The following is a 14,617-nucleotide window of genomic DNA, read 5'->3' as shown; positions in this document are numbered from 1 at the left end:
AATCAGGTCATCGTAAGGCCGTCGTTTTATGTGATAAAACCATCTAAGGCGACTCTCAAATATTATCTTCACTAGAGCTATTCCAACCTTTTCACGTATATGCTCATTTTGTATCATGTCTCTAAGGGTAAAGTCACTCATCCACCTGAGCATCCTCATCTCTGCGACACTTAACTTAATATCATGTTTCTCTTTTAATGGCCAACATTCTGCATCATCAAGCATTGCAGATCTCACCACCATCTTATAGAAATTTTCCTTAAGTTTGAGGGGAACTTTTCTATCACACAACAATCCTGATGCATTCCTCCACTTCAACCATCCAACTTGAATTCTACTAATCATTCTATAAAGTTGAAATTGAGATTAATTCTAATGCTAAACCTGCATTAGAAATTGAACTTGAAAGTACGAATGAACCTACAATTGAATCTAAATAAGTAGGACTTAAATTTGCTCTTGATTGCAAATATGAACCCCAAATTAAAAAAAAGAGTTTTTTCTCTTGATTGCGAACTTAAAAATCTAATAGAAGTTCCAGATTATAAACTTGAACTCATAATAGATGCCAAATTCAATCTTAAACATAAACTTGAACTTCTCATAGAATCTCCAAAATATGAAACTAGGCTTCTAAAAGATAATGAATATACACTAAGATATGTATAACAAATCATACATTCTATAGAAATAAGTCTTATGAGCAAACTTCAAATAAATCTTGGATGTGGAAATGAACAGCTTGTACAAAATAAAGAATATAAATCAACTGAACCTGATTTAACCATTGACAAAAATTCTAATAAAATTAATGAAACTGAATTGATTTTATTTTTAATTCCTGATCTCTTGGCATACTAATTCATAAACAAAAACTTTGGTAGAAAGTGAAACTACATCAATATTTCAACAGAAGCCAAAACAAAAAGATGAATTTTAAACTTCGATCAAATAAGCAAGTGTGCAAATAACAACAATAACAAGCCTTTATCCCACAACATGGGGTTGGCTATATGAATTTTTTTTCTCCATTGAGTCCTATTAAGAGTCAATTTCTCATTTAAGTCTATTAAAAAAGTTCATTTTTAATACTTTCTAACTAAGTCTTTTTAGGTCTACCTTTATCTTTTTTAACATAAGTCGAATTTAATATATCTACTCTCCTAACAGCAGGGGCGGAACCAGCTTCAATTTTGAGGGGGAGCAAATACAACATAAAAATAATTAAATATTAAAAAAATAATATTATATATCTATATATTACGAAAAGTTTTTTTTTAAATTAAGCAAGAAAAATAAAGAAAAAAAAGTGTAATTAAACTATCATGAAAAGCAAGAAAGAGAATATTAGAACTAAATGTGAAGAAATATATAGATATTTTAGGAAAAGTTAGGACAAAAGAATTTTTTAGGGGGGGCAAAAAAAAAATTTTTTTTTACTCCTAAAAATAATTTTTTTTTTGAGGGGCAATTGCCCCCCCTAAGCAACATGTGGTTCTGCCCTTGCCTAACGGAGAACCAAGTGTGTAAATCATCATAGTTAATTTTTAAGCCATTTGGCATAGCTTTCTTTAAGGAGACTATTTATCATATAAGCATTTCATATTTAGGCATGTATGTTTTAAAATTTCTTTAATATCTCATAAATAGAACTAGATTATAAATTATTATTAGTATCCCTTAAGATGCATATCAGCATAATAGAATTTTTATTACATATTTTGTAATAATAACATGATTTTCATGATTTATTTGATTTTCTTAAAATGATTAGTAGATAAAATTACTATAGAATATGGTAATTATAAGTGGAATCCAAAAATAAATGATAAGATAACGATATGTCTAAATCTTGAAGTACTTCCTAGTGACATTAAATAAATTAATCACAAAAAAAGCCAGGCATAAAAACTTTACAATGCATTGGGATATATACTTAGGATTTAAAAATTTTCATAAGTTTTAGTTGTGTTTTAACGTTTAATTTATGATATTTATAATTTGACTTTATTTCATGAATGCATTCCTAGTACTGTGGATTCCTCTCTTTTCACTCCTTCCAACTGAACTCAAACCCAATACCTTACTAGGCACATATACAGTCATCTAGTTCCAAAAGCTATGCCAAATGTAGGCATTGTGTTCATTGCTTATGCTAAATATTAAAGGTTTATTTGTGATTCATATTAAATGCTCAATTTGTTAGAGACACAAATTTCCAAGCCAAGCTATTCCCATGAATTGTGACAAAAATGTAAAATTAACTCAAAATAGTTTAGAGAAGAAAGATACAGGTGGAAGGGAAACCGTGGAGAGAAGAAGTAGAAAGAAGACTAAGATAAAGTAATAGGGGATAGGGAGAAGACCAGCTCGTAAGCTAAAAACCCTCAGGTTTTTTAATTGATCACATTCCAAAACTCTCTTTTGCACAAAAGGAATTCAGTCCCAATTTATAGGAGAAAGAAGGGGGAATAGCATTTAATAGATCACAAAAATGTGCGACCAAATTCAGCCCATATTAAAACTTCATGCATAGGAATCAACAAAGAGAAAACGGAGCAGCCAGCAGCAGGAAAACCGAGTAGCCCATAGGGAAAACCAAGAATAGTAGGGAAAAGTTAAATTAATTGGTCTGGTTCATCTAGTAGAATGACAATGCTTCCCTGAGGTTGTGAATGCGTTATTTTTAATGGCAGATCTTCCTGGGGTTTCATAGGATGAAGGTCATTCTTAGTAATTTGCTGAATAAATGACTTACTTTTAAAATTTGTACCCTCAATTCAGAAACCCTCATGTTTAAAATGATTAATTAATAATAGTTTAGAGAAGAAAGATACTGAAGGCTGGGAAACCGTTGAGAGAATAAGAAGAGAAAAAAGATCGAGATGAAGTAATAGGGGATAGGGAAGACCAGCTCGCAAGCTAAAAACCCTCAGGTTTTTTAATTAATCACATTCCAAAAACTCTACACAAAGGAATTCAACCCCAATTTATAGAAAAAAGAAGGGATAATAGCATTTAATAGATCACATAATTGCCACCAAAATTCAACCCACATTTAAAACTTCCTGCATAGGAATCAACAGCAGAGAAATTGAGCAGCCCATACAGAAACCGAGAAGACAACAGGGACAACAAAGAACCAGCAGGAAACCAACAAAACTAATAGGAAATCCAAACGCTAGCAGGGAATCCTAATAGATAATAGGGAAAACTGAACAGCCATAGGAGAAAAGGAGCAAGAAAACACAAGTGAAAGGCAATAGAGTGTATTGAGCTCAGATCACCAAATCCGACATGATCATGAGTCGGTTTTCATTATAGAGCTATACAAAATAAAATTATATAGTATCCAAAACACAAGAAACAATATATATATATATATTATATATATATATATATATATATATATATATATATATATATATATATATGATATAATATGTATAATGATCAATCTTGATTGTATCAGTATTATAGCTTAAAATTAGTTGATAACATCTCTTACATAGCTCTTCAGTAATTGAACTCTAATAGATGATCATTGTTTTTGGTTTTTTCCTTCTTTAACACTTACCTCAATATAGTTATGTGATTTCCTCTGTTTTCCTTATTTGGCTCGATTATTGCGATGTAACCACAATTATAATACTTTTTCATTAACTAAAAATCCAAAAATTGGACATTTTCTAAGAGATTTTTTGTTTTTTAAATTCATGAGAATGAACTTAAAATGTTAACTTAAATGATCTTGTAGATTATATGAAATTTCTTATTTTTGGATCAGGCTATATTGAAAAACCCTGAGGCATATAAAATTCATTGATATTGATCATTTAAAATAACAACATCATCAAGCCTTTATCTTACTATGTGGATCGGCTACATAAATCCATTTTCTCTATTGTGTCATGTTAAAAGTTAAATTCTCAATTATTATAATAAAGAAAAATCACTTCTAATATTTTCTAACCAAGTCTTTTTATTATAGTGTTATACCTTCTACATTAATATTGAACATTTAAATGAATTTTAAATTTTACTACGGTTCTTATTTGTGTTGGATGTAAAATTCTCCAAGCGCTGGCAATTATTTGATAACTACTTCCAAAGTCGAGTCTTGTTACAGCGGCAGACACCTGATTCTTCTTTTAGGAGATTCAATCCTTATTATTCTTTTAATTTATTTGGGGACCAATTTTATGTGTGATAGAAATTTGCAAAAATATGATATGAAACAATTTTTTTAACAAAGCGCGAACCTGATAGTTGCTGAAATTTTATATTTTGTTCACTGATTTCTTATGAAATTTCAAATGTTACTGACTACGACTTATTTATAAATATGAAAAAAGCATGTTTATTATTTTTACATTAAAAATGAATTTTCTAATACTAAAAGTTGGTGCATATTATATTTTTTATATTTTCAATATGCATCAATCCTATGCTGCATTAGTATAACTAGACTCTAATATTATTTTTTTACATCTTAACCCAAGAAAAATGGAAAGATAAGAAATGCTTAAAAATTCAATGCTAGAGAAGAGAGTGTGAGTGATGATGAAAATGAAATGCAGTAGCAAACATTAGATTTTCCTAAGCTGCACTAGCCACAAATTTATCAATTTAATTGTACTTGTTTAGGTTAATATATTTTAAAATATTTTCACTTAAGAATCAATCGAAAATTGAAAATTAAAGTTAGCAAAACAGGTCTGATATAATGATTATCTTTTCACACTCTTCAAAAGTATTCCTCCTAATTAAAACTTATTAAAATGATATAGCAACTTCTTTAGAAGCTTCATGTAGCCAACGCTTAGTGTAGCACCTTGCACCTAAGGCATTGGGCAACAATATCGCCTCCAGAGAGCCTAGCATTTTTCATAATTATATTGACAATTGCAAATGGCGCACCACGATGCATAACGCATCAGCATGGTGAGCACCATTTTACACATTAGCACTATATATATATATATATATATATATATATATATCCATTAAAAACAAACATTAGGTTGCATTTAAGCAAAATTTAAGCATAAATATTCCGTCAAATAGAAAAAAATGACAACTTTAAATTCTAAAAAACTTACATAAACATATTGAGGAGCAAATTTAGCCTAAATCATGCCAAATAGCAAAAATAATAGTTTTAATTTTTTTTATTTTTTTTTATATTTTATTAATTCTGATATTAATACATAAAAGTAAACAAAATAATTATAATTTATAACATATTAACAAAATTGCATGTGTTATTTGCACCTTGTTCCATGTGCCATTGCCCATGCGCAAATAACGCGTGCTATTTTGATGCACCATGCCATGCAAAGCAAATAGCGCCGTATGTGCGCAAAGCCGCGGCGTGCGCCATGGCACGCTGCATTTTGTTCCATTGACATGCATGTTCATAACATTGGACTATCCTCATTTTATGATTGCAACTTTAAGTATTTAAGCTAATATGGAGTTTTGCAAATAGTAAAGATGTGGGCGAGTATATACAAGAAGGGTGATGGAAGTATCAATCTTAAGCATCTGATTTAACAGAAGCATAAAGTTTAAGTTTTCATAGTATGCATCAAGGTTTAAAATTGTGCAATTGGGTATTGAGACATTTTTTGTTCGTGAGGCAAGGCGTAAGCTTCAAGGCATTTTGAGGCGTAAGACTCAAAATAAAAAATAATAAAAAATTGTGTTAATTCAGAATAAATGTTAAAAAAAAATTATATAATACTCAAATAATATGTTAAAGGATGATATGTTAATTTTCTATTGAATTATGAAGTAATAGATTGGCATATATATGAAATAAAAAATTGCATAAAACGTAAAGTGATAAGTGATAAATTATGTGAAATAGAATGAAAATATAAATATTACAAGAGCTAAATAATATTAAATATAAGAATATCATAAAAATATCATATAATATCAAGTTCAACTCTAAATTCTTTTTTTATAAGTTCCCTATACTCATCCACTTTTAATTCATAAAGAAAACTGAAATAGTTGACAAAAACATAAAAATCATCTACATTGTCATCACTGAGGGGGTTTTTATGAGTCGTCATTATAACAAATTGGTCACTCCCCTGTCTCATCCTATATATTCAAATGCCTCCCGATTTTTTTTTCATATATTTCAATCATCTTCCTTTTCATAATATTTTGCATTAACATAGAAAAGATTAATACTCTTAAAATTTTAGAGAATGTGGTGGTGGTGTGCGGGCTTCAAGTTATCCCCGACGGCTGTGACGATGGTGACTATGGAGAAAATGGAATGGATGTCAAGGCAGTCGAGAGGAAGTTGTTGCAGCTTGGGGATGCAATAAAGTGATTTGTTCAGAGATTTAGTTTAGGATTTATGTAAGTTTAAATAAAAATATATATAAATAGTGTGAGGAGTAAGCCTCACATCGGTGAGGCATTGCATGACTCAAGGCGGGCCTCAGCCAAGTTGAGGCACAAATAAATTTTAGGTGTAAGCCTCGATGCATTTTTCACTAGAATTGCGCTAAGGCGGGCCTCATATTGCACAATTTTAAACAATGGTATGCAATGACACTGGTTGGTGTCATAATACCATAACTTGCTTCTATAATATCTGCAGGCAAATAAACTTCCAAATTGTCAGGCCAAATCAGGTAACTATGTTCTTTGCAAAGCTGCAAGGTAAGACAGATTGGAAGTGAACAAAAGATTCGCTGCAAAATTCAGAAATTTAAGTTGTTTTCTGAGAAATGCAGCAGTGGCTTTATTTTTGTTAATTTATTATTTATCTTTTGTTTAACTGTTATCTGAAAATTTATTCTTATCGTATTTTCAGATACCCTATGCTCCTTCTATTATAGAGTTTTCCAGCTATTTTTATTGGGATACAACATTCCAAATTCATAATTGATATATCATATCTATAAGTTTTCAAAAATAATTGCTCAAGCGAATAATAATTAAGTGCTTTGAAAGATTCTAAATGACAATTTCAGTTAATAACAAGCTTGAATGCAGTAATTTGATGCATCATGAAATGAAATGGGAAGTACCTCTGTCCTTCCAGGCATTATAGGTTTGCCTGCATAAAGCTCAGCAAGAATGCAACCGGTACTCCATAAGTCAACAGCTACATCATAGGTAGTAGCACCAAGTAAAAGCTCTGGTGGCCTGTACCATAGAGTGACCACACGACTTGTTAATGGTTGTTGTTGTTCAGGATCAAAGAAACTTGCCAGGCCAAAATCTGCTATTTTTAAAATGCCATTATTGTCAATCAAAAGGTTGGAACCCTTTATGTCTCGATGCAGAACACCATGGGTATGACAATGATCAAGACCACACAATAACTGATGCATATAACACTTGACCTGCCCAAACAAAATCCATGTTTATATTAGGTCAAAGAGGACGATATGTACATCATCAGTAATAAAATAAAGTGAAATTAGGAATCATTGAAGAAAATAAGGGAAAAGAGGCTTTCTTCAAAATTGCCAAGTTACCTGTGGTTCTGTGAATTTTATACCAGGATAAGAAGCAAGCCCGGCAAGATCATGCTCCATGTACTCAAAAACAAGGTAGAGACTGCAAGACATGCGTGATGTTACCAAACCTTCTAGCTTTATTATATTGGGATGGTCAAGTCTTCGCAGAATGTGTATCTCCCGCGCCATGAAGCGTACACTTTCAGGCTCCAGGCTATCAAACCTAACTTTCTTTAGAGCAACTATTTTTCCATTACCAAGGTCACGAGCCCTGTAAACACTACTGTATGTTCCTTGACCTATCTGCAAAACAGAGATTTCCTGAGAAGATTAAAGGACTGCAATATCTCAAAAATCACGAGTTATTAAAATCATAGTAAACAGCCAACATACTCCCTTCTAATTACAAAATTTCTACTAAAGAAAGAAAGTCTCCATGAAGGAATATATATATATATATAACTTGCTGAAACCAAACTTTATGTAATATGCTAAAAAACAAATTCGTAAAGGAGAAAAGTGACAGACAATGATGAAGAATATTAAACTAGAACTAAATGAAATTTTCTCTTTTCTTATGAACAATAGTAATGTGAATGCAGTCAAGTTGAAGTAAATAAACGGCTTCCTGTTTAACACAGACAAATCAAAGTAGAACGTCGAAAGTAATCAGCTTGCTTGAGGAATGCTTACAGATCAACTCATATGCAAAACAGCAATTTGAGTTCTGATGTTACCTCATCAATTTTATTTTAGTAGTTTTCTGATTTTATATGGTTTATTTAGTACAAGCATGCCTAAGATGATGATCCATATAGGGAATGAGTAGCGTTCTTTAAAATCTTTGTTGGTTTGATTCTCTTCTCCATGTTCATTCAAGTTAACTCAATCATTGGTTCATTGGTTATTACGGCTACTAGAATTGCTATTGGTTTTCTATAGAAGTTTACTGTTGATGCTATGTTCCCTTATTTTTTGAGTATTGATCCTCTGATCAAACATTTTTACTAGAGTCGATTGCAGTTCTGCAGTTGGTTGTTTCCTTTTACGGTTTCTTCATTGTATCTGTTGTGGTTGATTTGGTATTGTGATGACTTCTGATCTGTGTTGTTAGCCGCTTATTTCCTTATTTTCTCATACAGCTGTTGCAAGGTATCCTTCTATTGGATGTTGAATTTTGTTGGTTTCCTTCTTTGCTCAAATTTCGTATAGTTATTGTAGCAAGAATTGGAATTTTCCTATCGTAGCAAGACTTGGGATTCAATGGCTTTGGTATATGCACAGTAGCAGGATGTATTCGGATCCTCTATTTTTCATATGCACTGTGATACTGCTTTCTTCTTGTATCTGGTAAAGCGTAACTTAACTTCTCAAGAGATCCCACATCAGGTATTGTAGCAAGCATCATTGAATTAGAAACACGTAGTGCTGCTGAATTTGCATTCCCTATTTCCAGGTGCCCGAGATGACTGACTGATGTGGGTTGCCTTTTATTCAAAAACCTTTTTTCCAGATGCTGGGAACATGTTCTACTATTTTTGCTCACGCTGAATTAAAACTTGCATATTTTGATCAAACTTTAAGGGATTATGAGAAATTACTATGTTTAGGTATTTTTTATTATACATGGGTCTATAAAAATGTAAAATTCAGTCTGGTTGAATAAAAATTTGTTTTGTTCTTAAGACTTGCGTGTATTATTGAATGTGAATCATATGAGTGTTTTGCAAGTATTAGTCTCCAAGGGATATTTCTCCTTGTGTTGGCATGAGGCCTGAATCTTCAAATTGGTGATTTTCTATCTTTTTTTATTTTATGTAAACTGTTTGTGATTGGTTTATATGCATGATTTCATAATTTGTAAAATATTAATAACCATTTCTTTTTTTTTATTTTTTTTTTTAATCTTGAACATTGTGAAATTTAATATTCATTCTCAGGTTGAGTGTATCATTTCAGATTTTGGTGATTATTATGCTATCGTTTGGAATGAATTGACTATCAAGTGTTTTTGTTAGTTTTTCATCAAGAGAGACTTAATCTTTGCTTGAATTAAAAGTTACAAACTACAATTTTGATATTTTTGTGGGTTTCTTAATGCATAGCATTCTACGTTCATATAATGAAACCTAGACCCTAAGACACCCTACATCAAATTAATAACAAATTTAATGGTTGCATTATCATGTTAATTAGAAGTATAACATAATAATTGGGTCACATAAAATTAACAAATGATACCAATTTAAATGGGATCGGGTAAATCATAGTTCTAAGCTAACAGATTGTTATTATCATGATGATCAATATTACATTCGTACATTCAATGGGAGGCATCATCTTAAGGAATTTTCAAAATGGATTGGTACTTCAAACTAATTTAAACATTACCATCAATTTGATTATGAAAGATTGAATAACCAAAATAAAAACTCATGGTATATGTTCAATTATTTGGCGTTAAAAGTGAAACAAAAACTATAATACAATGATCAACTACAAGAACATTTAAGCATTGTAAACAAGGTGAATCAAATAGGCATGAATATTATATATGTTTATTTTGTTGCTTAAAAATAGGACACAATGGAGAAAAAGGATTCATGTAGCCGACCCCACGTAGTGGGATAAAGGCTTGATGTTGTTGTTGTATCTATTTCATTTGAGGTCTTGGGCAAGAAACTATGAACAAACTATGCTACAATTCATCAGAAACACAATCTAAGACTTTATCTAGATTTTTTTAACATTGAGACATATTATAAACATGATGTTATTAAAGTTCCTAAAGAGAAACTACAACCTTCCTCTCCAAAGCAAGACAAACATATACAAACATTAGAATTATGCGTAATTGAATCTAATATTATCAATAAAATCGAAACTCATTAATATCCTTTTCCAGATAAATTACATGAAAATTTAGAGTTACTATTTGATTATTTTGGTTTTAGAAAATCTGAAAATGCACCCATGTCATAATTTTTTAATGAATATGAACATATACTTAGCACCCATGTCATAATTTTTTAATGAATATGAACATATACTTAGCAAAAATTTGAAGCTGAGAGTGAGAATCTAAGGCTTCATTTGGGACGGCTTTCTTCTTGCTTTCTAGAATAGCTTTTTAGTATAAAAATTTCTTGAATTTTAAATTTTTTACTATAAAGCCGTTTTAAAAAGCAGTACGAAAGCTATCTCAAATAAAGCCTAAACCTCAATAGAAAATAGAATTTGAGATTGAAGTTGAACATATAGTCATGCATGAACCTAAATTGCAATCAGAACTTCAATCTAATCTTGAGTGTGAGCCTAAACATCTAATAAAAACTAATGAATAAGAACTTGAGCTTCTTAAAGTCATTGAATCTATTTTTTAAACTGAAGTTAAATAAATCATGGCTATTATAGTTGGCAAACTGTTTGATAAAACTAATAAATTGATTCCTTGATGCTATAGAGAACAAATTTTGCCTACTAAGGTTATTAAATCAATTGAAATAATATGATGATCTAACCGTTGATGAAATTCTAATGTAATCATATTTACAAATCAAATTGAAATCATTTTTTCCAAGGTTAATAATTTCCGGATAAACAAATTCTTGGAAAGAACTTCCGGAAAAAAATAAAATTGTGTACATAATTTGGAGAATCTATAAATGTCGAAGTTTAAAACTCTCTCTCAGTTCAAATCTAAAAGAGCAAAACTCATCTCAACTAATACTTAAGTCATTTGAGTTAATTGTTTTTATAAAAATGATTGTCCATATATCATACTTGTGTGATTTGTTTGCATTCAATTTTCATCATCATCTTTTTTTTTTCTTTTTTTTATTATTATTTTTTTTTTCATCATCTTGTGATCTAAGAATTAGTTATAAATCATTATTGATCATCATTATAAATCATACTGGAATTTTAGTATTTTCATTAGTTGTTTCATATCATTTATATGATTTGTATAATATGCATAATTTTCATAATGATGTTTGCAAAAAAAATCATTACTTGAAGATATTATAAGTTTATTGTCGATGTGAATCAAAAAATAACAAATTCAAAATAAACGGTAAAGCAATGGTATGTCCAAGTCCTAAAGTTCTATGATTTGTTTGCATTAAATCTGCTTCATGATCTTCTGATCTAAGAATTAGTTATGAATCATTATTGATCTCCATTTTAAATAATACTGCCATTTTAGTATTTTCATTAGTTGTTTCATATCATTTATATGATTTGTAAACTATGCATAATTTGCATCAAGATGGTTGCAAAAAGAAAATAATCATTATTTATATATATTATTAGTTAATTGCCAATGTGAATAAAAAATAATGAATTCAAAATAAGTGGTAAGGAAATGGTATATCCAAGTACTTACAAATTTTAAACAGTGACCTTTAATAAATTAATGGTAAGAAAGATGATGTTATATAAAGTCTTACAACGTATTAGGATGAATGCTTTAAACCTGAAAACCTAAGGAAGAAATGTTATTAGTATAATCTTCAATGTATATGATATGATTTTATTTCATGAAGATGGTACTAATGCCATGAATTTTTCTCTATTTTCGTTTCCTCACAATAACCATACTCAATACTTTACAAGGCAAATTTATTCTTCTTATTCCAAAACTATCCCATATGCAGTAATTATGACCACCAATAATGATAACAATCAAAATCATCATAACTTGGAATGATAGACTTTCGATGTTGATTACTATAAAAAAGCACATCAATCATGTTAGACAACTGTTAAATACATTATTCATTCGAGGTGAATTTTTTTGAGCCAGACAGAATGAAGCAACTCAACTATTTGAGTTTTAATGATACTTAAAGTGATTTCATTTTAGTACTTTTCTTATTTTCAATTAATTTATTTTGATGCAAACATGCCTATATGAAGATCCCTATAAAGTAATGGATGTGTTCTCCAAATTATGTCGACTTAATTTGATTCCTCATGTTGAATCGAGTGGATCATCAGCTATCGTCATTCCTAGAATCACAGTTAGTATTCCCATTGAAGTTTTTCGAGCTGGTGTTATGTTTCCTTATTTGTTGAAAATAAATCCTACAAAGCAACACTATTTCTAGAGTTAGCAATTGTCCCACAATCTGTATCATCCTATAGTTTCCTCATTGTCTATGCATCCATTGATTTCATAATAAAATGATCGTCGATCTCCGTTGATAGTCATTGATTTTCTCATACAATTATTGTTGTGTTTCCTTCTGCTGGTTCTTGTATATTTTTTTTGTTTCTTTCTTTGATCGATTTTCTTGTTGTAGTAAGAATCAAAGATTCATGGTTATGGTATGCCTAATGCCTTGTAGCAAGATGTATTCGAATCCTTAGTTATCCATATGCACTATGCAACCGCTACCCAATTGACGTTGGTAAACTGCAGGTTACCTTCTTTCGAGATCTCATATTTAGCACTATAACTAGTGATGCGGAATCCAAAACCTCCGTGGTTGCTTTATTGGGATTCTCTATTCCATATTCCTAAGGTCTCTATTGTTATGAGCTGTCTTATCAATTTTAATCTAAGGCCGAGAACATATTTTGCTGTTTTTGCTGTTAAATTGAAACTTGTTGCTTTTGAAAAAAATTTGAGGATTACGAGAAGTTACTATTTTTTTAATTATTATAAATAGCAGGTCTAAATTTAGATAATCCATCTCTCCCATCAAGGAAAAACCAAAGGCCAGCCACCAATCTCAAACCTCAAAGAGAAATAATTCTTTGATTTTTTTATTCAAATGCCAAAAACTATTTATCTTTCCATGAATTATTTAAAGCATTACAGTCATTCTTAAGCAAATCAAAATTCAAATTCTAGGAATTGGAAAAGTGTGGTTGGCCACTAAAAGAGAAGAGGTTAAAAGCAAATCAAACTACCCTCCTTATTTCAAGACATTTTCTTTTTTCTTTCAGACGGGGCCGAAGGGCTACTCGTCCATTCAAGGTGGAAAAACTTTATAAATGTTTGGTAAATAACTATGATACACCAACACATCTTTATAAGAAAAAATGCAATGTCGGACACGTATCAGACACGAACACATGCTGACACCTATCAGACATGGCAAGAATGTGTCCAAATAAAATAATATTTAGATAAAATCAAAAAACACGTGTCCCTATATTTAGTTAGAAAAATAAGTAAAATGTAAATTTCAAATTTATAATTTAATGATCATTTTATTAGTAAATAATTTTTTTATTAATAACCTACCGGATGCCTATTCACATATACAAGCAAAGTGTAAGAACCAAATCTACTCTTTTTACTCATAAAGCATATTTAGTAAGTTAATGTGTTAAAATTATCATGCAATTGTATTTCTCATGTAGAAGCCAATTTGCTAAGGCTTTATTTTGATTAACTTAGAAAATTAAATTCACACCTTTGTTGCAGATAGTTCATCTTTGATGTAGCAAGCATTTCATCATTGACATAGTCATTTGTAAGTGATTTGAGCTCTAATAGTTAACCTTATTATTCGGGTTGGTCTCTTGGTTGATCTTGGCGGATAATAAGATTGTGACATATCTTCTTAGGCCAATATATAGGGTTGTTCAACATGTTCTATTAAAGGTACTTTTCTTTCTTCCATTCCATCAATTTCTTTAAAAGCAAAATGAGTTGTAGTGATGGTAGAATTAAGAGTGATGAAGTTTCAGCAGAGCCTTCTATAGAAGAAAATAAGCCTTTACGGAATTATGTTACGAAGATAGGAAAAACTTCTAAAGGTGGAGGAAATATTATATTTAAATGCAATTATTGTGGTGTAACCTATAGAGGATCATATTCTAGAGTGAAAACATGTTTATTAAGAATTGTTGGGCATGGAGTTAAATTTTTTCCTAAGATTAATACTTCATAGTTGAATGAAATATAAAGATAGGTTTATGAAGCTTAGTCAATGATTAAAAGAGCTCCTCGTAAAGAGATATCATTGCCTACTACTCATGGTTAATGCGATGCGGCTTCCTCTTCCATTGGAGTTTTTCTGGATATTTAGAGAATTTTGGTGATCAAGAATCTATGATAGATGGAGAATAGAACCAAAGATGTGATGGCTGATTCATGCAGCTTCAAC

The 14,617-nt window shown here is 30.5% G+C and overlaps 1 protein-coding gene across 1 annotated transcript in view; it reads right to left on the bottom strand.

Moving 5' to 3' along the window:
* The window catches only part of LOC110101021 (probable serine/threonine-protein kinase At1g54610), a gene marked incomplete in the record, with an annotated part of 32,298 nt that overhangs the window by 12,151 nt on the left and 5,530 nt on the right, over window positions 1–14,617 (bottom strand). The window contains 2 exon segments of the mRNA XM_028697709.1: window positions 7,059–7,376; window positions 7,512–7,796. Of these exon segments, the coding sequence (XP_028553542.1) occupies window positions 7,059–7,376; window positions 7,512–7,796 (603 nt within the window).

This window comes from Dendrobium catenatum, unplaced genomic scaffold (assembly GCF_001605985.2).
Source record: "Dendrobium catenatum unplaced genomic scaffold, ASM160598v2 fragScaff_scaffold_989, whole genome shotgun sequence".
In the NCBI taxonomy this organism is placed as follows: domain Eukaryota; kingdom Viridiplantae; phylum Streptophyta; class Magnoliopsida; order Asparagales; family Orchidaceae; genus Dendrobium; species Dendrobium catenatum.
The sequence above is the reverse complement of the archived record's forward strand: the minus strand, read 5'-3'. Positions and strand labels throughout refer to the sequence as shown.